Genomic DNA, 22,596 nt, shown 5'->3' on the forward strand with positions numbered 1-22,596 from the left:
TTACCGTTGATTCCCCGACTGATCAAGAATCTATCTATCTGTCTCAGTCTTAAATATATACAAGCCCTCACAGGTCTCTGTGCCAAGAAGTTCCAAAGACTCTCAACCCTCAAAAGAAGAAATTCTTCCTCATCTTTGTCTTAAATCGGTGTCTTTTTATTCTGAGACTATACCCTCTGGTCTTAGACTCTTCCACAAGCGGAACATTCTCTCAGCACTGACAAGCCCTTAAAATCCAATATGCTTCAATGAGATCACTTCCCATTCTTCTGAACTCCAACGAGCAGAGTCCCAAACTGTTTAACCTTTGCTCATAAGACATCCCCAGTATCGTCATTGGTAGTACTGACTACAACCCAAGAATGAATAAAACAATAGAAATTGGGAGTGCCCAAGTGGTCTAGAATCTAAATAACTGAATATAAGTAACAACTTCTGTCTGACCAAGTCAATTAGGAATGGCCAACTAATGGCCTACATTTCAGTCTGTTAATTGACAGAGGACAGAGAATGGAATGAGGGATAACATAATCAAATATGATATAAAATCATTATCAAACATCAAAATTTAAATGTGTATATTTCACAAAAAATGTGAGGAACTTAAGTAAAATTGAATTAGAAAAGGAAGACAGAAAATTCAGTTAAGAATGAATGGAGATCTTTTAGGAGTATGCGCTGAAAAGGCAGGATCAGTGAATTCCAAAGATTTGTAAATACAGTTCAAGGTAACACAATCTTATATGAGTTAAGGTAATTCAAAAAGAAAGAATTGAGAGATGCACCTTACAAAACCTGTAGGGAGAAAAATAAAGAAACCACAGGGAAGATTGTGAATTGACAGTGAGAAGGACACAGAAGGAACTTGAATTGAGTATTGCTCTGAAGGTAAATTGCAAATGGAAAGCTCTCTCTTACTGTAATCGTGAGAACTGAAAGACCTTCTGGATACAATGGAGTCAGAATAGAAGATTGAGGAAAAATAATTGATACATACGAATTGATCACCACTTGAAAGCATCTATTTGAGTAAACACTAGTAGCATGCCTGCCAATACTGGGACATCCACAATTGAAATAAATACCCGATATTCCACACTACTACTTACCTGGATAGGATGTTAATGAAAAGTTATTTCCTAGCTCCACTGCCTGGGAACAAGAGTCCAACAATAGCACAGACTTCAAAGACAATTTAGTGTCAAGTGACATCTATAAAGTGTTGTCTGCCATCATGGGAGTTAGGAATATAATTGGAATCAAGACCATGCAACATTCCCTTTCCAAGAAGGGTGGCGAAACACAATGACTAACTATTATTAATAAGTAACTTATTTACAGAGGGTGGTAAGAGAGGGCATCTTATCTGGAGGCCTAAATATCTCAGACCTAAGTTCAAATAATATCAAGTCCCACGTACCCTGTATGCTGATAGAGAGGAAATCCTATATTCCTCAGGTACAAAGTGCAGGATCACATCTCTATGAAAGTACAGATAAGTGGGATTCCATATTGTTACAAAACAGGTCAATCCTACCCATATTACTTGCTTTAATATTTTTCCAGAAAGTTATCCCAATAGATACTTGAAAGCACCAAATAAAGTGTAGCTAGACTTCGAGAAAGGCACAAATACTGTTCCATCTGAGAGACAATGTATAGCCATAAACTAAGTAAAATTTGTAGATGGATAAAGAATTGTTTAGAAGAGAGGGAGCAGTGAGTACTGGTTTGGGTGTGGTGCCAGAGGACGGAATGTTGGCATGCACTTCATGCAATGAGCTAGGAATCTCCCAGAAGAGAATTCAATTCTATTTCTGATCTACGTAAATGCCTTGAATTCAGACTGCAATATAAACTCCTCAGACTGGTGAATAATACTAAACCAGATAGGATTTGAGGAGTGCAAAAACTAGCATCCAAGAAAGCACAGTAGAAAATAGTTAATGGACTCAACTTGCCATAATAGCACCTGAAAGGAAGCCATTTTAGCTCCTTCTACCCTTTGCCAACTTTACGAGGAGTTGGGATTTCACTGACAAGTTCCCTCTTAGCAGTGGGAATCCCGACAGCAGTCCATTGCGCATTTGAGAAGAATCCTGAATTAGGAAATAGGATCTGGGGTTTCAGTAGAGTCAGAGGGTCCAGAGGAAATCTTGCCCTGAAAGAAGAACATTGGCACATATTCTCCTATGGGAAGATGAGCTAAATGACCTTCTCTCGCTCTACTTACCTTGATGATGTTTTTGACCACAAGCTGCTTTTTTAAGGCCAAAGGTCAATAGATCACATTGTCTTGATCCTATGTTTATAGTAGAGAGTACCTAATATGAAAAGGAATCCAAAGAAGATTGCTGGGCTGAATTAAAAACAATGTTCCCATCCAGATTTCCATTCATCCCCAAGTTTTACTTCAGCATTGATTAAAGAAAAGATACAAGTGAAAGTTTGTTCCCTTGTGCATTTTATCAAGTTAAAGCTGACTTAATGTGATTCTCAGAAACCAAAGTGCTAAATAACTTTCATTTTGCATGCGTACTATTTTATACTCTTCTTGGTTCTGAGTTTGCAGTAAATTTTATGGCCTAGTGATTTTTATTGAACTGTACAAATGAGAACTGAAATAATGTTAGTCATTTTAATCATTCATACCTCCTGAGGCAAGGACAGGTGTTGCTCCCTGTAGGTGACTTAGACTTTTTAAAAATGTATTTATGAAGTGCTACTGTGCCATTTTTCAAAATTTCAGCACATACTCATGCAAGCAAGTTGGAAATCCCAACTCACATGCCAGTTTATCATTTTATTAACCACTTTTCAATCTTGTGCCCTGGAAATCTGGGACTGGCAGCAACCACATTAAATTTCCTGTTGAGTATATTGATCCTCACTGAAGTTTCATTCTCCACAAATTCCTTTTGATCGGCAGCATTCACCTCCCACCTCCCACTTCACTGTCCTTCAAATCATTTCCTATTTCAAAAATTGTAATTAAACTGGGTCTGTTTTTTAAAGATCTAAAGAAACGAATGTTGAGGTGAAAGAGTCTGAAGTCAGATAGGTTTCCCGTGATGCTAAATTAACTGTTTGAACTGCTTTTGTGATGCATGCAAAGAACTGAATGAAAACCAAGATAATTTCACTAATAAGATTGATACAAATATTGAGTACTTTCAATAAATGAATGTCACCAGCTCACATCAAGGTTAGCTTCAAGCCTAAAGCCCAGATCTTCCAGACTCCAGATTGTTGGAGACAAGGCGTATGGTGCAAGAAGCATGTGGGGACACCACAGAGGTCTTAATGCACAGACTTATGTAGGTACGGCCTGGGAAATTTGATAGGTAATTTCCCTGCTCCCCAGGAACCCCCACAAACATCTGACTCTCAACTAAATTTGGGGATTATCAACACTGAAGTGAACTGCAACACATTTCAAGAAGATATCCATAAGTTTACAGAAGGGCCATGTAACCTCAACACAGATAATTGAGAGATCTCACATTTTGGTCAGGAAAAGAAGGAAATCACAATGTTACTGGGAAAGTAAGACTCTAAAGGGGGAACACAATGATCTCAGGAATGCAAATACACAGAAAAATAGAAGTAAAAAGGCCCCAGTAAAGCAAATCAAACATGACGGGTTATTTATAAAGAGACAGAATTGAAAAGAAGTTTTGCTAAACTTGAATTAGTGTTATAGGGGACTACAGCATGGAAACAGGTCCTTCAGTCCGATATACCTGTGCTGCCCAGCTTTCACAATTAAACTAGTTCTATTTGCCTGTGTTTAGTCCATATCCCTCCATACTTATCCCATCCATGTACCTGTCTAAATGTTTCTTAAATGGCGAAATTGCACTCGCTTCCACCACTCCCTCTGACAGCCTGTTCCACACACTCATCACTCTCTGTGTGAAAAAATTGCCCCGCTGGACCCCTCTCACCTTAAACCAAGCCCTTTAGTTTTAACCTCCCCTATCATGGGGAAAAGCTGTTGGCTTATGACTTTATAGACCTCTATAAAATCACCCCTCATTCTCCTATGCTCCAGGGAAAAAAAACCCAGCTTATCCTTATAATTAAACCTTCCAGTCCAGGTAGCATCTTTCTAGTTTAATAATAACCTTTCTATAGAAGGGGCACTACGTGGAGAATTGAGTCATGTTTGGGTCACACCTGGACCATGACCTACAATTCTAGCCGATGAGTTATTTAAAGGATATAGAGACACCATTCTCTCACATCTACTAAGCCCATTTGCAACTGTTCCGTGACATCCTTCATTAACTATGCCTAGGGCAACTCTTCCTCCCTGATTCCCTCCACACTTCCTTCGAGAAACGATCCCTGTACATTTTCCGCTCTGTTCAAATGACATAAATACTGACATTTTCTCTCCATGTCAGTTTTTAAGAGATGCATTTGCACTTGAAAATTCAGGCTTCTTTTCACTTCTTTTATCCTCTGTATCTGGAATTTTAAGCATACATCTTAGTATCCACATTTCAAAGGCCTCTATTTTCTACCAAAGGTTTGTATTTATTGTCCAGGTTTCCAAGACACTCAAAAAAAAATGTCATATCTGAAGAGGCTCTTTTCCCTTGTTACAAACTTGAGTTTTCTTGTTCACATATCCATCATATTCACAAAGTTGCATCTGGCTGTACGTCCTTTTCTGCCCTGAGCATTGTATTAATCATTTATTCTAAATCGACAAACATATACACTATCCCATTGTAACATCATCAGTTGTAATCTGGCTAATGGTAGGTACGTCAGTATACCTTTTGGAGATATACTCGTGATATTCCCATTGTAGCATAAAATGTGAGCTGAGGTATAAAGGTCTCACACTCCAGCTTACATCAGATTATCTAAAGCATGACATGCCATTGGAAACTGTGCTACACTGTGTCATGTCATTTTTTAATGTTAGTCCAACCACTTACGTGCCTGTAAATGTCATGTTTGTATATAATAGTTAGCTGTAATAAATGCCTTTTGGATTTTTTATTACCACAATATCCATATCTTGAATTTTATATTAATAGCAATAATATAAGCATTACCACATGTTATGGGCCAGGCGGGACCCCCTCAAAATATTTTAAAAAGGTAGCCTAGACCCTAACTTTTTCTTATGTCAAAGGCAGATGTGAAGTGGATGTTCCAGGTACGATGCAGCTGGTCAAACCACTCAGCTTTAAGCAAAATAGAATTTATTTACATACTACAGCTGAAACACAAAGAAAAGAAAATGGAATTTAGAATAACTTAACTATTGGAAAACTTAACCGACCCAATACAGTAACTATTATTAATTAACTGTTCTAATACAGTAACATCAATTAAACACACCCCTTGGCAGAAAGGTAGATTCAAACACAGATTCTAACAGGGAGGAGATCGCACAATCAGGTGAGAGATCTCAGAAGAAATTCAGATGCATTCTTTACTGAAGCTTGCAACTCTCCTGGACTCTCACATCTTGTGACTGCTATAGCTAAAAACAAACTTTAAAAATCCTGAACTGGGAGAACTGGCCACTCCCCTTCCATTGTTAAACTGTTAATTCCCCTAGACTCCTTTGCACCTCTGCTTTTACAACCTCACTTCAAAAATAACCAAGGAGAAAATAACCTTCTTAAAGTGACAGCATCATCAGACACATCAAGTAAAACATCATGTTGGAGACAAGCATAAATCACCATCCAGATTTAATTTTCTTCGAATTTTCTAGTTTCTTCTAATCTTTTTGTGTTTTGTTTTTGACTTTTTAAGAATTCACATTTAATCCATATTCTAGCATTGTAGATTTTAACTGGTCCACAAAATTTTGCAGGACCTCTGGATAAATTCCCTAAGCACTGCTGTGTCCTTAGAGCATCACAAGTTTGTAACATTCTTGCCTCCAATTTTTATTTCTGGAAGGACGAGACTAGAGACCATCAATGTAAGATAATCGGCAATAAATTTAAATAAGAAAGGAATCCTGATGAAGGGCTCCTGCCTGAAACATCGATTCTCCTGCTCCTCGGATGCTGCATGACCCGCTGTGCTTTTCCAGCACCACACACTCTCGACAGCCACCTGAAGCTACCCTGGTTGACAAGTGGAAATTGAACTCCATACTGATGGCAACAATATGATCCATTTTGGCTGTCCCGTCTAGTGAACCAATCATCATATTGTCTCTCCTCCACACCCTGCAATTTGTTCTGGCCTGGAGCTATGGTTAGTGAGGGTAAAGGCTCCAGTTTCTATCCATCACGCGGCTGACCAGGAATCTCTCCCACTCTCATTGACTGCCATTGGTGAGCGTTGGAAGGATTGATACTGAACCTGTTTAGCTGCTTATGGACACACCTTCATTGGCCAACAACTCCTGGAATGGGACTGAGATCTGGAATGTCTGTCTCAGAGGTAGGGATACCATCCACTGCATAAAATTTCTTCTCCTTATCTATATATCCTATGTAATTTTCTAACCTCATACTAACATAATTGATGCAATATACCCTAGTGCAATTGCAGTCTGAACATTAACACCATGGAGGTTGGATGAATGATGTTTGAGTGTTGGATTGCAGGCAGGTAATTATATTAACACTTGTACATAACACAACAGGAAAGGATCAAAACAAAAAATTACCTCTGAAACCTGGCCAGGTTCTCCTTAACTTTGACTTTGGTGCATCAAACCTCATGTAGGCAGCAGTGGCTGGAATATCCTGCTCAGCTACATCAGACTGGGGGCTTTCCATTGTACCGTTTTCCTTAGAGAAAAATAGCAGGAAATGCAGCTGTCATTCGCAAAAAGAAAAACTAGGGTGAGTTTTCTGTTTGGGCTAATTAATCTTGGTGGTGAAGGGGCAGATTTTCATCAATACAATCTCAGGCATTATCCCAGTTATTACAGACACCTATTTTGGCCACTGCCTAACTGATGAAATCCACCATCTTAAACATTTGCACTCAAATTGACCTTTAAAAGAACAATGACTAACTGCCTGTTTAACTACTGCCTTATTCTTTTCACCTTTATCAAGTTCAAGAGAGCATCGGGACATCAATGAGATGTAGCAGGGCCTCCGCCGGTAGGTGGTATAGGAGGGGGTGGGGCGATTTAACATTTGCTAATGTCCACCAGTTTCACATAACTCCTGATTTCATGAAAATTAATTCTGGTTTTGTGGGATAGTCCACACAAATGATAGTGAATTTGTTTTGCAAACCCCTGGAGTCTTTTGTCATCATGGTGGCTCAGTGGTTAGCACTGCTACCTCACAGCGCCAGGGACCCAGGTTCAATTCCAACCTCGGGCGACTGTGAAATTTGCACATTCTCCCTGTGTCTGCATGGATTTCCTCTGGATGCTCTGGTTTCCTCCCACAGTCCAAAGATGTGCAGGTAAGGTGGATTGGCCATGCTAAATTCCCCATAGTGTCCAAGGATGTGCAGGCTACATGGGATAGCCATTAGAAATGCAGGGTATTAGGGTTCAGGTAGGATGCTCTTCAGAGAGTCAGTGTGGACTTGATGGGCTGAATAGTCAACTTCCACACTATAGGGATTCCGTGATTCTATGGAAATGAAAAAGATGCGAAGAATGAATGGCTGATCACCCACTTTATGTCATCCCAGGGCCATGATGTGGAAGTTTCTTGTGTCTAATTTCTAATCTCCTTCAGCATCACAACCAGTAATATTCTGATTTTCAGCTCCACTGAATTTTTTTAATACATGGTCTGTTTGAATGTTTATCTCCATTGGTAATTATTCTATATCTTCTCAAGATGGTTCTACAGCCCTAGTTGACCCTACCTTTCTTTTCCTTTCAAGCACAAAATGAAGTTTTTCACTTCTAAATAAATAACTTATTGATGCTTGGCTGAAGCGTTGGGGTCCCATTCGCAATGCAAAAGCAGCGCTCAACTTTGAATGTGAGGACAGACAAATGGTCACAACACTTGTGCCATGGGCACTTTGCAAGAGTGCTCCACCTTGAGGAGCTCCAGCTCTAAATTACAAGACAGTTTTCTGAACCAACTGCACTGCGAGGTTTTTAACCATTAACAAAGGGAGCTTTTAGATTATAGTGAGCTCAAACATATCAAACAGATAAAGGTTGGGATTATCAGATCCAAGAAACATCGGGACATCAATGAGATGTAGCAGGTCCTCCGCCGGTAGGTGGTATTGGAGGGGGAGGAATGAACTGTTCATTGACTATAGGACAGTCAACGTAGGGAATGGTGTCTTTGGCAGACTGGAAGTGTGTTCAGAGCATGTGCCATGAGGAAAAGGGAGACACAGAAAGAAGAAAAAGGAGAAGCCTGGGAATTGTGAGCTGCAGCACAGCAAAAGCCAAAGCCACGGATAGAGCAGCTCAAAGCCTCTGACAGTGGCTGGAGAAATGGGAAGGAGGTGCAGGCATCAAACTGCTAGAGGTTGAGGCAGTCAGACTGGGCAATACCAGAGTCTCAAAGACCACAAGGGGAGGAGGAATCCCATCATGTCTGGAAAACCAGCTCATCTGGTTCAAGTGACCACGTGGGATTGGCAATAGGAGCTTCACTGCGTGAACACTGCTTCCACGCTGGTGGAAATTATAAAATTATAATATCAGTTACATCACAATGTAAACTTTTGCTATAAATTCTGTGTTTTATGATTTTATACTCCACAACTACCTAGTGAAGGAGCAGCGCTCCGAAAGCAAGTGCTTCCAAATAAACCTGTTGGACTATAACCTGGTGTTGTGTGATTTTAATTTTATTTATTCTGGTATTTCTCTTTTAGCATCAATAGTAATTTGCATTTGGAGCAATAGGAGAGTCACCATCTCTATTCGGCTATTCCCCGTTGGGTATTTACACGTTATTTATGCACTCCAGGACTCAGTCCTTGGCCACTTGGGGTTGGTGTCAGCCTGTTCAGTCAGCAATTACAAACCCCTGGGAGATCAAGCCCGTTGCCCAATCTTCTGTGAAGACAGTGAATGAAAGAATTCATCGACCAGAAATGTGAATGTTGTTTGTCCCTTTGTTTGAACTGTTGATGGTTTCCAACATATTGTATTTCCCTTAAAGATAAAACAATTCCCTGGTCAGTTTAGCCAAAGAGAGGCAGAGGATTGACAGGTTTCGTTTAAGAAGGTTGTTGATGTAGAAAGCGAAAGAAGGACATCCAAGAATCACAGAATAATGGAGTAGTTTAAAAAGGATGCAGGCCAATGAATCTGCAGAGGGTTTTTGAAGACCACGCCAGCTGGTTCCCACTCCCCTCCTCCCCCGCCCCCAACCGATTCTTCCCAAAACACTGGAATTTCTTCTTCTTCAAATAAAATTTGACTCTCCTTTGAAAGGTGTTAGTAAATCTGCCCGCTTCACCTTGTGAGGCAGTGCACATCTTCACGAAATCATTGTTCAAGTAGGATTTTGCTAACGTTCCTTTAGCTTTCTCATCAATCACCTCAAATCTGTGTTCTCGGGTTATCAACCCTTCAGCTAATGGAAACTATTTATCTTTATTTACCCGATGTAAATTTTTCATCAGTTTAATGCTGTAGAAAGCGGAGGACAAAAAAACAACTTTTTAAAAAAATATCTTGTTAAAGGGATCAGATTGATGTACTCTTGTCTTGTTTTTATTTACAAGGATAGACTGAATATAAATTGGCCACTTTCGTAGTGTCTGACTGTGTCATCAAAACGATAGTACAAAATTGTATCAAATATTTCTACATTGGGCAGTCAAAGGTGAAATCTTGGATAAGATCAATGTTACATTTGACTTAGTTGAGCTTCTCTATAGTAAATTCCAATGCTTATATTCCCCTGCCTTAATCTGCAGCATTCCAAGCAATCACAAAAGTTATCATACCACTGCCGAGATTAACCTATTACACCCAAAGGGAGCATCCCATTTAAAAGTCAGCTCAAATCTCTTACACCAGTTTCCCATGACTGAGCCAAATGGTTCATTTGCAAATGCATTGGTCTGGTCTCAGCCATATAGTGAATCATTTAAAATAATCATTTACTGCACTGAAGAAATATAGTGAAACTTCTACTAGTTTCTTTACTGCTAGCAAGTGCAACATCAACTCTTTTCCGATCAAAGACAAGGCCTGTGCTTCAAGAAAGTCATGAGGCTCTGTTCACTCCAGGGAACAGATTTGTCAGACAATCTTTAATGAAGTTAAAAATCACACAACACCAGATTATAGTCCTGACACTCACCTGATGAAGGAGCAGTGCTCTGAAAGCTAGTGCTTCCAAACAAACCTGCTGGACTGTAACTTGGCATTGTGCGATTTTTAACTTTGTTCACCCGAGTCCAACACCGGCACCCCCAAATCAATCTTTAATGAAGCCATATTTTCTCCAACCTGCAAGCGCATGTTTGGAACATGATTGAAATGGGAAAAGCTGGCAAATCATGGGAGCCAATGTCAAGATTCCCAGGTGCCCTGAGAGAGCTATCCCTTATATCACCCTACATCAAGAGTTTCACTCTTACAATATGAAGTAAAAACTTACGAATCTTACTTCCTCTGTATTGACATTATGATGGACCCGGTAACCTGGGCCCTGATCCACATGACCTTTGTCCTTTAGACGTTCATGGCCCCGGCTGCTGTGAGAGGTGTAGTATCGCACAAACTGCGTTCTTTTCACCAGCAAGTGCAAGATGAAGCACATGCTCTCCATTCCAATTGAAACGAAGAAGAAGACAATGGTGTTCTTCCTTTCATCAGAAACCAGGAGCTTGGTAAAGATTCTGCTGAGGGAAATGATGACGCCAGCAGTGCCTGCAATGGAGAAAAGAAGCTCATAGCATTGATTACTGACGTTAAAGCCAACAGCCTTCCACAGATTGATCTTCGAGCCCGCATCCCACCCCCTCCCCCCACTTCTCCCTTATTCCAGTTAACTATGGTGTTAGTCATTCGACATTCAAAATATTAGGTAGAATTGAAAAGCAGGGAATTCATGTTAAACCTGCAGCAAACATTGATTAGACCACACTAAAGGTATGGCATCTAGTTCTGGCCCATGTATTATATACAGAATATCGAGGCACATGGTAAAGGTTTACAAAGATTTACAAAGATACTGCTTTGAATAATTATGGAGCAAATTCATAGAGACATTATGTTTTTTGTGCATTTTCCATTGTAATAAAAATTTTGGAGGCGGAGGGAAAAGATTGTTTGACTGCAAAGAGATGGTTAGAAGCAGAAGCTCACCATAGACTTCCAGGAATACTCCAGTAATGTTGGCAACTCTAACAGGTGGTAGCAGAAATTAATTATTTCTCAGGATATTTTACACTTAGCTGTTTTTAAAAGAGAAATATGGTACCATTGGCATTAAAACAGTTGATAAGAAGTCTTTGCAGAAGAAGTGTTATTTTATCAATATTTTCAATATTTGGGAGTTATGCTAAAAACTGATGACTGGAATCGTTTAAAACAAGTACTCACTTTCGCCTGTCATCACCCCTTGGGTATAGCGTTTGGGCAACATTCCAGTGTAACCATAGAAACTTGATTGCTGCACTTCATCGCAAAGAAAGAAAATGCAACAAATTAATTGTTGATTTAAACAGCGTGATGCTCCCACTTAATCCCAACTTTACTGTGGGGAGGCAATCAGCAATGTCTCAATGTGAGGTCATTCCTCACCAAGTGATGAGGGACCACTGGAAGCAGTGCTCCTCACAGACTGGGCTCTGTCGCAAATTAAGCAGAGGCCTGGGGTCAACTGATGATTGGGAGGAGACCAAAATAACATCTAAATAGCTGTGAAAGGCTTGGAACAGGAAATAAACACAACAAATGTGAGTAAATGACCAAAAAAAATGCTTCATTAAACCATCAATGTTTAATCAGCTTGATAAGCTTTCCTGACTAACTGCCATTGTCAGATAGTGACCTCAATGTTCTGCATTCAAATTTGACACAAGCACAGCTTCATTTTCACCAGAGCACTACAGCACTTGTACACTTAGGAAAAAGCAAACACAGACGCTGGCACGTTTACAGCACAGAAAGAAACAATTGTGCCCCAACTGTACATCAACTCACCTAGTCCCATGTCCCCACCTTTAACACTTCTTGTAACATTTGCCAACTCTCATATTTAAATTCATGGAATAGTGAAGCGTCTGAGGTTAAGGCTGACAGTGTGGGGATGGTATGCTTTATTAATAAAGTGCTGCAAAGTGTTTCACAGCTTGTTGACTTCACAATGCCATAGTGAGAGGCTACTGCTCTTGCATTGTTAGTTTACCCATTGACCAGTGCCTCAGGGAGATCTCACTATATTGTCCTTTATGGTCCCTGATTTTCCTTCTACCTCAAGGATATTGATTCCCTCCATGCACACACTTCCTCGTGGCAACAGAGATCTCAGTATATCTGGTTTCCTCAGTACATTCCTCACTAGAATCCCCAAATCTAAATTTCACAGCCTACAGCCAAGATCATTCATATTGCATAGCTCATGCTGAATCCTCCACACCAATCATTGTAGTCCTTATAATGGCCCACTGGCTCATGATTTTCATGTTTCATAGAAAGGGGAGGAGGCTATTCAGCCCCTTGAGCTGTTGTGCCATTCAATTATATTATGGCCGCTTTGTATCTGAGCTCCATAGCCTGCCTTGGATTTGTAACTTCAAAGTAAATTGGCCTAACAAAATTCTACCAATCTCAACTTTGCAGTTGAATGTTCCAATCTTAATTTGGGAAGTGAATTCTAGATGCCCTTAATCTTTCTAATCATTTAACATTGGAACTTTCAAATCCCTCCACAGTCTGTCCACCTTATCCCAATGATCCCCTTCAGACACAGTGCTCCATATTCAATCTTTTCAGGCCCCATCTTACTCCTGCCCCTACACCCTCTGATCTGTCACTGGCAGCTATTCCTTCAGACACTATTCTTTCATTCTTTGCACCTTCCCCCCGAAACACTCCTCCAGCTCTATTTTCAAAAACCTTCTTAAAAGAATTCTGGATAAATTGTAGAGCCCTACTGCACCAGAAGAGCCCCTACAGCCCACTGAGTCTGTAACAATCTATCTACACCAATTCCACTTTCCAGCACTTGGGCCATAGCTGAGTGTTATGATATTTTAAGCATTCACCACATCCTTTGTAAGGGTTTTGAGGTTCTCTGCCTCTACCGCCCTCCCAGGCAGTGCATTCCAGATTCCTAACCTCTTTCCTCAAATCCCCTCTAAAACTCCTGCCTTTCACCTTAAAATTGTGGCCCCTCATTATTGAGCACCAAATGATCTGGTAGAAAAAGCAGTAATATGGTCGATTCTTTAAATGGTGAAAGATTGCAGCATGCTGCTGTGCAGAGGGACCTGGATGTCCTTGTGCATGAATCACAAAACGTTGGTTTGCAAAGGCAGCAGGTAATTAAGAAGGGAAATGAAATATTGTCCTTCATTGCTAGAGGGATGGAGTTTAAAAACCGGGAAGTTATGCTGCAGCTGTGTAGGATTCTGGTGAAGCCACACCTGGAGTACTGTGTACTGTTTTGGTCTCCTTATTTGAGAAAGGATGAGATGGCACTGGAGGGAAATGAAATATTGTCCTTCATTGCTAGAGGGATGGAGTTTAAAAACCGGGAAGTTATGCTGCAGCTGTGTAGGATTCTGGTGAAGCCACATCTGGAGTACTGTGTACTGTTTTGGTCTCCTTATTTGAGACAGGATGAGATGGCACTGGAGGGGGTGCAGAGGAGGTTCACTAGGTTAATTCCAGAGTTGAGAAGGTTGGTTTATGAGGAGAGATTGAGTAGACGGGGTGGGAGGGGGGCTATACACATTGGAATTTAGAAGAATGAGGGGGGATCTTACAGAAAAAAATTAAAATTATGAAGAGAATAGATAAGATAGACGCAGGGAGATTGTTTCCACTGTGGGTGAAACTAGAACTAGGGGGCATAGCCTCAGAATAAGGGGGAGCAGTTTAGGACTGAGTTGAGGAGGAATTTCTCCACCCAAAAGGTTGTGAATCTGTGGAATTTCCTGCCCAGTGAAGCAGCTGAGGCTATTAACTGAATGTTTTTAAGGCAAAGATAGATTTTTGATCAGCAAGGAAATTAACATTTATGGTGAGTGGGCATGTAAGTGGAGCCAAGTCCATGAAAAGATCAGCCATGATCTGATTGAATGGTGGAGCAGGGTCAAGGGGCCAGGTGGCCTACTCCTGCTGCTGTTTCTTATGTTCTATTCGTAGTCTGTTATGTGAGGAGAGCACAGGTTGTCCTCCATTCACGTCTCGCCCCTTCTGTTTTAAACAAAATCCGTTCCTTTTTCCCAGCATGAAGTGTCTGAGAAAAGAAAAATCACTAATGTGCGATGGCTTTATGGGTTTGCTTAGTGCTACATTAGGATTACTCACAACACAGTGTACAGACTAAAAGTTGAATGCCCATCTGCACGTACTAATCGAAGTGCTCAGATGAAACCAGGATGAAAGGTGTGCACAACATTGCAAGGAATGGCAGAAACTCATGGCAGGCTCCATCATTCCTCATTCATTTTCCATGTGGTGCTTAAGGTTGGGGTGAATAGGGGAAGGGGAGAGTGGTGCAAGGTGGGTGAGCAGGGGCAAGACAGCATTAGAATGAGGGAGACACCAGGGCTGTGGTGTTTCCGGTTTTCTCTTGTACCTTGAGGCCATTTGGAATTAGTGCTGACTGCCTCATTATAGCGCTGACCTTAGTTTCCAGTCCCAGTCACTGAGGCTGAAGATTGAGACAATTCAAAAGAGTTGGAAAAAAATGCATAAACAAGGAAGAAATGGTTGCAATCATGGTGAGGAACGGTAATGACAATTGCAAGTGACTCTCAAAGGGAAGCTGAAATGCAGCCTTACCTGTGCATCCAAAAGCCACAATGCCCACTGCCACCAGATTGATGGCATATGCCTGCTGTACTGTAAATAGCTCCAGCCAGACGTCACAGATACTCACAAACATTAGGGGGCCCAAAGCAAACAGGTAACCTGCCACCAATCAAACAAACAAAACCCAGTTTAATCCCCAGCCAATATTAATACCATCACCAGCATTAACACTGGTCTCAGTTGATTTTCTGCTTTTCTCATAATGATTTCTACTACAACTAAAGTAATGCATTCAGGTGACATAGAGATTCGCCTGGTCAAAGAGAATATAAACTGGCAAACAAGACATTTCACACTGGATGTCTCATCCTTGCTCTGTCTCTATCTCAAACAACAAAACCAAAGCCTTTATTATAGTGTCACTTGTTTAGCTAAATTCAGAACTGCAGGACTCAGAGGATGGAGGAGAGAACTGGCTATTTTTTTCATGTCAGGAGGTTGGATGTTCTCTGATTGTAACTGTCCATATTCTATTTTAACAAACCTTTATTGATAAGGTTTTTAATCATAGGCTTACATGAAGTTATTCAGGAATCCAGTCACTCTCAGACACAGTGCTCACATGTCAAACACTTGCTGTGTAACTTATAGTCCAATTGGTCATGTTCTCTTCCATTCTTTTTATGTGTAACAATTTCAACAATACTCAAGAAGCTTAACACCATTTACTTGATTGGCACCACATGCACAGGCATCCATTCCTTCCAAACGGATGTTCAGTAGCAGCAGTATGTACTATCTACAAGACACACTGCAGAACTTCAGCAAAGATCCTCAGATAGCACCTGCTGCCCTTGACCACTTCTATCTAGAATGTCAAGGGCAGCAGTACTTGGGAACACCACCACCTGCAAACTCCCATCCAAGCCACTCACCATCCTGACTTGGAAATATATTGTCATTCTTTCACTGTCACTAGGTCAAAATCATGGAATTCCTTCCCTAAGGGCTCTGAGGGTCAACCTACAGCACATGGACTGCAACGGTTCAACAAAGCAGCTCACCACCACTTTTTCAAGGGCAACTACATTGAGTATAGGAGTTGGGAGGCTATGTTGCAGCTGTATAGGACATTGGTTAAGCCACTTTTGGAATAGTGTATGCAATTCTGGTCTCTGTGCTTTAGGAAGAATGTTGTGAAACTTGAAAGGGGTCAGAAAAAATTTACAAGGATGTTGTCAGGGTTGAGGGTTTGACCTATAGGGAGAGGCTGAATAGATTGGGGCTATTTTATAAACCTCTATAAGGTCACACTTCAGCCTCCGACGCGATGGAGGCTGAGGGGTGACCTTATAGAGGTTTATAAAATCATGAGGGTCATGGATAGGGTAAGCAGCCGGGTTGGGTGAGTCCAGGACTAGAGGACATAGGGTTAAGGAGAGTGGGGAAAGATGTAAAATGGACCTAAGAGGTACATTTTTTCATGCAGAAGGTGGTGCATGTAACGAATGAGTTGCCAGAGGAAGGGGTGGAGGCTGGTACAATTACAACATTTAAAAGGCATCATGAATTTAGAAAGATATAGGCAAATGCAGGCGAATGGGACTAGATTAGGTTAGGATATCTGGGCCAGCATGGATGGGTTGGACCAACAGGTCTGTTTTGATGTTGTATATTTCTATAACTCTACAACTAGGGATGAATAATAACTGCCCACCCAGCCAGTGACTCCCATGTCCCACAAATGAATTTTTTTTAAACACATGTAAATATTGGATTTTACCAGCCCTCTGGGAACGGGCTGGAGGTGGGCAATGCCCATTACCTTCACATCACCATCCTATTATATTAGCATTGGGAAGATGGAGGATGGCCCTCTAACCTAGAAGGCAACTGAGCCACCCAAAGGGATAACTGACGGCTTTTCCTACTGTCGTTGACACTTACCAGCAATGGGTCAGCCCTCTGCTAACTTAATCACCGTCTAGTATCCTTACATACAGACGAAGAAGGACACCATTTCGACTGGGACAACACACCCTACCTAGGACAGTTTCAACAGAGACACGCATGGGAAACTTTTACTTTGCCTGCAGCCACACAACATTGAGGAGTGGGGGCTACAGAGTGACAGAGTTCCAGATTTTCATTCTCATTTGTGCAAAATCACCTCAGACCAGCCTGAAGACGATGGCCCCTTGTGCAGAAGGAAAGAACCTCTCTCTATTTACTCCATGGAATCTTTTAATCATTGAAACACCTCAGTTAGACCATCATGCCCAGACCTACTCTCAGTGAATTGTAATAATTAATCAATCTGCTACAAGTTGAACTGAGGGAAATCAATGGCTCTCAGGTCAAACATTGGCTGCTTATAGATCGAATTGCTGGAGAATCTTATTCGCTAAATGCAGGTCTCATTAATTTAGTCAAGAAACAGGGACTTTTTGAGCCCAGTTTGTCAACAAGCCAAGCAAACTAGATGCACTTGAACAACGATAGAGTCATAGAGAAATACAGCATGGAAATAGATCCTTCAGTCCAACTAGTCCATACCGACCATGTTCCCAAACCAAACTAGTCCAACTTGCTTGTGTTTGGCCTATATCCCTCTAAACGTTTCCTATTTATGTACTTACTTATCCAAATGCCTTTTAAACATTGTAACTGTGCTTGCATCCACCACTTCCTCTGGCAGTTCATTCCACAAACTAACCACTCTGTGTAAAAACGTTGCTTCTCATGCCCTTTATAATTATTTCTCCTCTTACCTTAAAAATATGCCCCGAGTTTTGAACTCCCCTACCTTAGGGAAAAGACTTTTGCCATTCACCTTATCGATGCCCCTCATGATTGTATAAACTTCTATGATAATAAGAATTTGTCTATTGCTAAACAAGACCCCAAAGCGGTGGTTGGGAATTTTTGTTCCATTGCTGGAAGGTTTTTTCTCTATCAGTATTGTCATGAACTGTAGAAGGCAGCTCACAAAGGATGAGAACAAGACTTACAGCAAATTCCAAGCTGCAGCTGGTGGAGGTGTGGGGTAAGGGGAGGAGGAGGGGTGTCAGGGAGGTGTGGAGGGTTGGCAGGGTGTTAGCCTGCTATTTCTGGGGTGCTGTGGTTCAGGATTACGTCCATTAAGTTGCTGATACCTTGGTGTGACTTGAGGACTCCTGCTTGGCTAGTGTCTTCTCAAATTAAATGAGTAACAGTCAGCACTCCCTCCCGCCGTAATTACTGAATGGCACAATTAATCCAACTGCCCAATACTCTGAAAACAGCCAAAAAAGGAACAGCAAAATATAACTCAAGGTCTTCAAACTTACACTAACCAGTTGCTGTGGTAATATTCTTCCAAACGATATAAGTTGTTCTATTAGTTCCTTGGTTTTAAAGTCCTCAGTCTTGTTTACAAATGCCAACATGGTCTCTCCACCTTACTTCTTCTCCTTTAGAACAATCGTTAACAACCTTTCCATTTGACCAAACATTTGGTAAGTGTTGTAATGTCTCCTTAGCATGTACTGGGTCAAATTTTGTCTCATAATTAAGCACCTTCTAACATTTTAAAGGGGACTTAACATGTTCTCGTCGGTCTTTAGTCAATGGTACAGTAAAAGAGCTTCATCTGAACAGTATTCTCACAGTTTGCTCCTGGTCTTTTTTAAAAAAAACATACTTTTATTAAAAAAATAAATGTTTTAATATTACAACAAATACAAAACAATACAGTTCAAAACAATAAGAAAAAAATCAAGTTAAAAAAAGTTTTTAAAAACCCAACCCACCCTCATGTGCAAATGTATAAATATATATAGAAAAATACAGAATAAAAAAACCCATCTATTAAACTAAATAAATAATAACCAACAACAAACTAATAAATGGCAATAACTCAGCTCAGCCAAACAAGACACGCATACAGTCACAGTTTAGATTAGATTAGATTCCCTACAGTACGGAAACAGAGCCAACAAGTCCACACCGACCTTCTGAAGAGTAACCCACATTCCCCACATTTACCCCTGACTAATGCATCTAACACTACGGGCAATTTAGTATGACCAATTCACCTGACCTGCACATCTTTGGACTGTGGGAGGAAACCGGAACACCCGGAGGAAACCCACACAGACACGGGGAGAACATGCAAACTCCACACAGACAGTTGCTCGAGGCTGGAATCAAATCCGGGTCCCTTGGATCTGTGAGGCAGCAGTGCTAACCACTGAGCCACCATGCAGCCCCATCTGAGCCACCATGCTGCTCCAGTTCCTCCTACCTGGATAGTGGACCGTAAAACACAATCGTTACAGCTAAGTAAAAGTTCTTGTTAGTGTGGCAGATAAATCTGTGTCCAGATATTCCAAAAAGGGCTGCCATGTCTTATAAAAATTGTCAGTTTTGTGGTGTACCATATTTGTGAGAAAGTCCAGGGGAATATGCTCCATAACAATCTTCCGCAAAACCAACAGGCCTGGGGGGTTTTCAGATACCCAACCTCAAAATATTCTTTCTTGCGCAAAAAGTGAAGATATTGAAAAGTTTTTCTGATGTGCATCTGCAGGGAACACACTGGGTAGGCCCAGATGAGCAGAAATTGGGTCCTTCTCTACCCGCCGCAGCACCCCAGTAAGTTTGAAGCCCACCATAGGACCAGAGACAATGGGTAAGAGTGCCCGTACAGACCTTGCTGAAAATACCCCTGGTTTAAATTTTGACAAACAGTCTGGAGCCAAGTGGACCCTGTGGAGAATCTTCAACTGTAAAGCATGGGTCCTATTGCAAATTGATATCTTTCTTGCATTTTCACAAGTATTTTCCCATGTCTCTGAGGAGACTTCAACACCTAGCTCTCTCTCCCAAACCCTGCAGAACTCATTTTAGGGGACATCCCCCAATTGATGACATAAAGTGCTGACAGAAAGTGTACTCTGAGCACCCTCCTCTCTATGTCAGATTTGTAGGAATCAATCAAAAGTGTAGTCCTTTTTTGAATAAAATCCATAACTTGAAAATAACAAAAGAGGCTCCTGTTAGATAACTCGTATTTCCATGCTAACTGATCAAAGGACATCATTATGTCTTTCTCAAATAAATCGCCCATGCAAGACACACCCCTAGCTGCCCAACACTTGAATCCTGAATCTATCGTCCCCAGTTGAAAACCCAGCATACCCACTAAAGGTGTAAAAGAGGATGTCTTGCCAATATTGCCTTCCGTCGGCTGAATTGCTTTAACAGTATTGATAGCTGTTGGGTTATGGCAATATTCCCTAATTGTCCTCATTTTGTCCAAAAACAGCAAGCTAGTAAAGGAGCACCCTGTCAGGGAGGCTTCGATATCTAACCATATTGAAAGAGGGTTCCCACAAACCCAATCATTCACGTAGGATAAAAGCGAGCTTATTTGGTAGCTTTTAACGTCCAAGAGGTTCACTCCCCCCAGTCTGTGAGGCAGTTGCAGTTTAACTAATTTAATGAGGGGCCACTTACAATGCCACATAAAGGAGCTGAACCAGCCGTTCAGTCTCCTGAATGTTGGCTTATTGAAAATCGGGGGAACATCCGTATAGGGTATAGCAAACGGAGGTGAATATTCATCTTAATGAGCGCTATCCGAACTAACCACAAGATTGGAAGCGCCTCCCATCTTTGAAGGTCTTGTTTGATTTTATCAAATAATTGAACAAAATTGGCTTTGAACAGCCGATACATAACTGGAGTAATGAATATGCCCAAATACACAAGCCCCCCCTGCCCGTGACCTCTTAAATAGGAATTGATATTCGCCCTCAAGACCTTTTGTAAGACCACCCACAGACATAGCTTCTGATTTAGCAAAATTAATCGTGTAGCCCGAAAAGGCGCCAAACGCGCAGATGCATTGTATCAGGTGAGGCACTGAAACTGCTGGCTTTGATTTTAAAAATTAGCACATCGTCCACATACAACAAAATCTCATGTAATTTTGAATCTACTTCTGGAGCTGATATATTAGGATCTCTACAAATGACCTCCACCAATGGCTCAATCACCAATGTAAAAAGCAGTGGAGAAAGGGGGCAGCCATGTTAAAATTACTTGATTGTACCCTATTGGTGATGACTGCAGCGAGAGGGCGACTGTAACAAAGTCTTTACCCATTGTACAAAGAATAAGTGAAATATTGGCCTCTCTCAGAATTGGTAGGAGACAATCATGGCTATATGAGTCATTAAACATATTGAGCACTGGGCCTGACAGTATGCTTATAAATTCTTTATAGAATTCACTGGGAAGTCTGACAGAACCAGGCATCTTTCCACTCTGAAACTGCCTCACAGCTTCCTACACCTCTTGCTCTGATAAGGGGGCATTGAAAAAGGACTCTTGTTTGGGGGTCACACCCGGGAGCTCCAGATCCTTAAAAAAAAATTCCACTTTGGCCCACCCGTCCTCACAACCCTCAGATTGGTATAACTGAGAGTAAAATCTCTGGAATGCCACATCAATCTTTTTGGAATCACATATTAATTTCCCAGACCCTTCCTTAATCACCGTAATGTGTTGTGGGGTACTCCTTTTCCTGACGAGATATGCTAAGTATTTGCCTGGCCTGTCACCATGCTCATATAATCTTTGCTTTGCAAAGGTAAGCTCCTTCTTTGCTGTCTGCATGAGCACGGGTTTCAATGCAGAACGCAGAGCCATGAACCTCTGTAGCTTGGCCAACAAGGGTCTGTCAAAGTAAGCCTTCATGGCTGCCTTCAACCGTGCTTCGAGGAGACGTTGCTGCTCACCCTTCTGCCGCTTCCTACTGGCAGAGTAGGAAATAACTAACCCCCTGGCATAGGCTTTGGCAATTTCCCAAAGGACAGATGGACCAATAACCGAGCCTGATTTAATGTCTAGAAACGTGCGAAATTCCCTCGAGAAATACTCCACAAACTAATTATCCTTGAGGATAAAGGGATCTATTCACCAGTGCCGCGAACCCCCGTAACATCCTTAATCTTAACCAACACAAGATGTCACCAAGTCCAGGGTTGCCACAGAAAAAAATCAGTCCTGGTGTGGTACCTGTGCGGATTGGAAAAAAATGTAAAGTCCCTGCCTGTAGGGTGGAAATGCCTCCAGATGTTCACCAACCTTAACTCCACACACAAATCCACTAATTGTTTAGTTTGTACAGAGGGTATTGGGGGTCCTTTGGGCAACCTGTCTACTATGGGATCCAGGAGACAGTTAAAATCTCCCCCGATAATGATATGCCAGGACTCTAGACTGATCAGTTTAGAAAACGCATCTACCAGAAATTTGAGGGGATGAGCTGGAGGGTAATAAACATTTAAAACACTGTATTCTTCCCCATTTATCAAGCTTTAAGAATTACAAACCTCCCATGTGTGTCTTTAACACAGTCTAGTAACTTAAATGGGAGATTCCTCCTAACCAATATAGCCACTCCCCTACTTCTGGTATTAAATAATGAAAAGTAAACCCGATCAAAGCCATTCTGCTGTAGTTTCAAATGCTCCCTATCATCCAAGTGTGTCTCCTGTAACAAAGCAATATCCACCTTCTCCTTTTTAAGAATCAAAAGTACTTTCTTCCTCTTAATTGGTGAGTGACTTCCCTTGATATTCTAGGTACACCATTTAATCAAGTCACTAGCCATAACCTTCTGCAGTACCACTCAGATTCAGGAGAGGAGGAACTCGAACCACAAATCA

The 22,596-nt window shown here is 41.2% G+C and overlaps 1 protein-coding gene across 6 annotated transcripts in view; it reads right to left on the minus strand.

Moving 5' to 3' along the window:
- Positions 1 to 22,596, minus strand: part of slc29a4a (solute carrier family 29 member 4a) — a 145,794-nt gene that overhangs the window by 19,183 nt on the left and 104,015 nt on the right. For 5 of the 6 annotated variants that reach the window (XM_043711279.1, XM_043711278.1, XM_043711283.1 and 2 more), the window contains 4 exons: positions 14,909 to 15,037; positions 11,495 to 11,569; positions 10,548 to 10,819; positions 6,656 to 6,779 (listed from right to left, as the gene is read on the minus strand). In XM_043711279.1, coding sequence (XP_043567214.1) covers positions 6,656 to 6,779; positions 10,548 to 10,819; positions 11,495 to 11,569; positions 14,909 to 15,037 — 600 coding nt within the window. The remainder of the gene's footprint in view (positions 1 to 6,655; positions 6,780 to 10,547; positions 10,820 to 11,494; positions 11,570 to 14,908; positions 15,038 to 22,596) is intronic. The other variant, XM_043711281.1, reaches the window with a different exon arrangement.

Source organism: Chiloscyllium plagiosum, chromosome 21 (assembly GCF_004010195.1).
Source record: "Chiloscyllium plagiosum isolate BGI_BamShark_2017 chromosome 21, ASM401019v2, whole genome shotgun sequence".
NCBI classification, from domain to species: Eukaryota; Metazoa; Chordata; class Chondrichthyes; order Orectolobiformes; family Hemiscylliidae; genus Chiloscyllium; species Chiloscyllium plagiosum.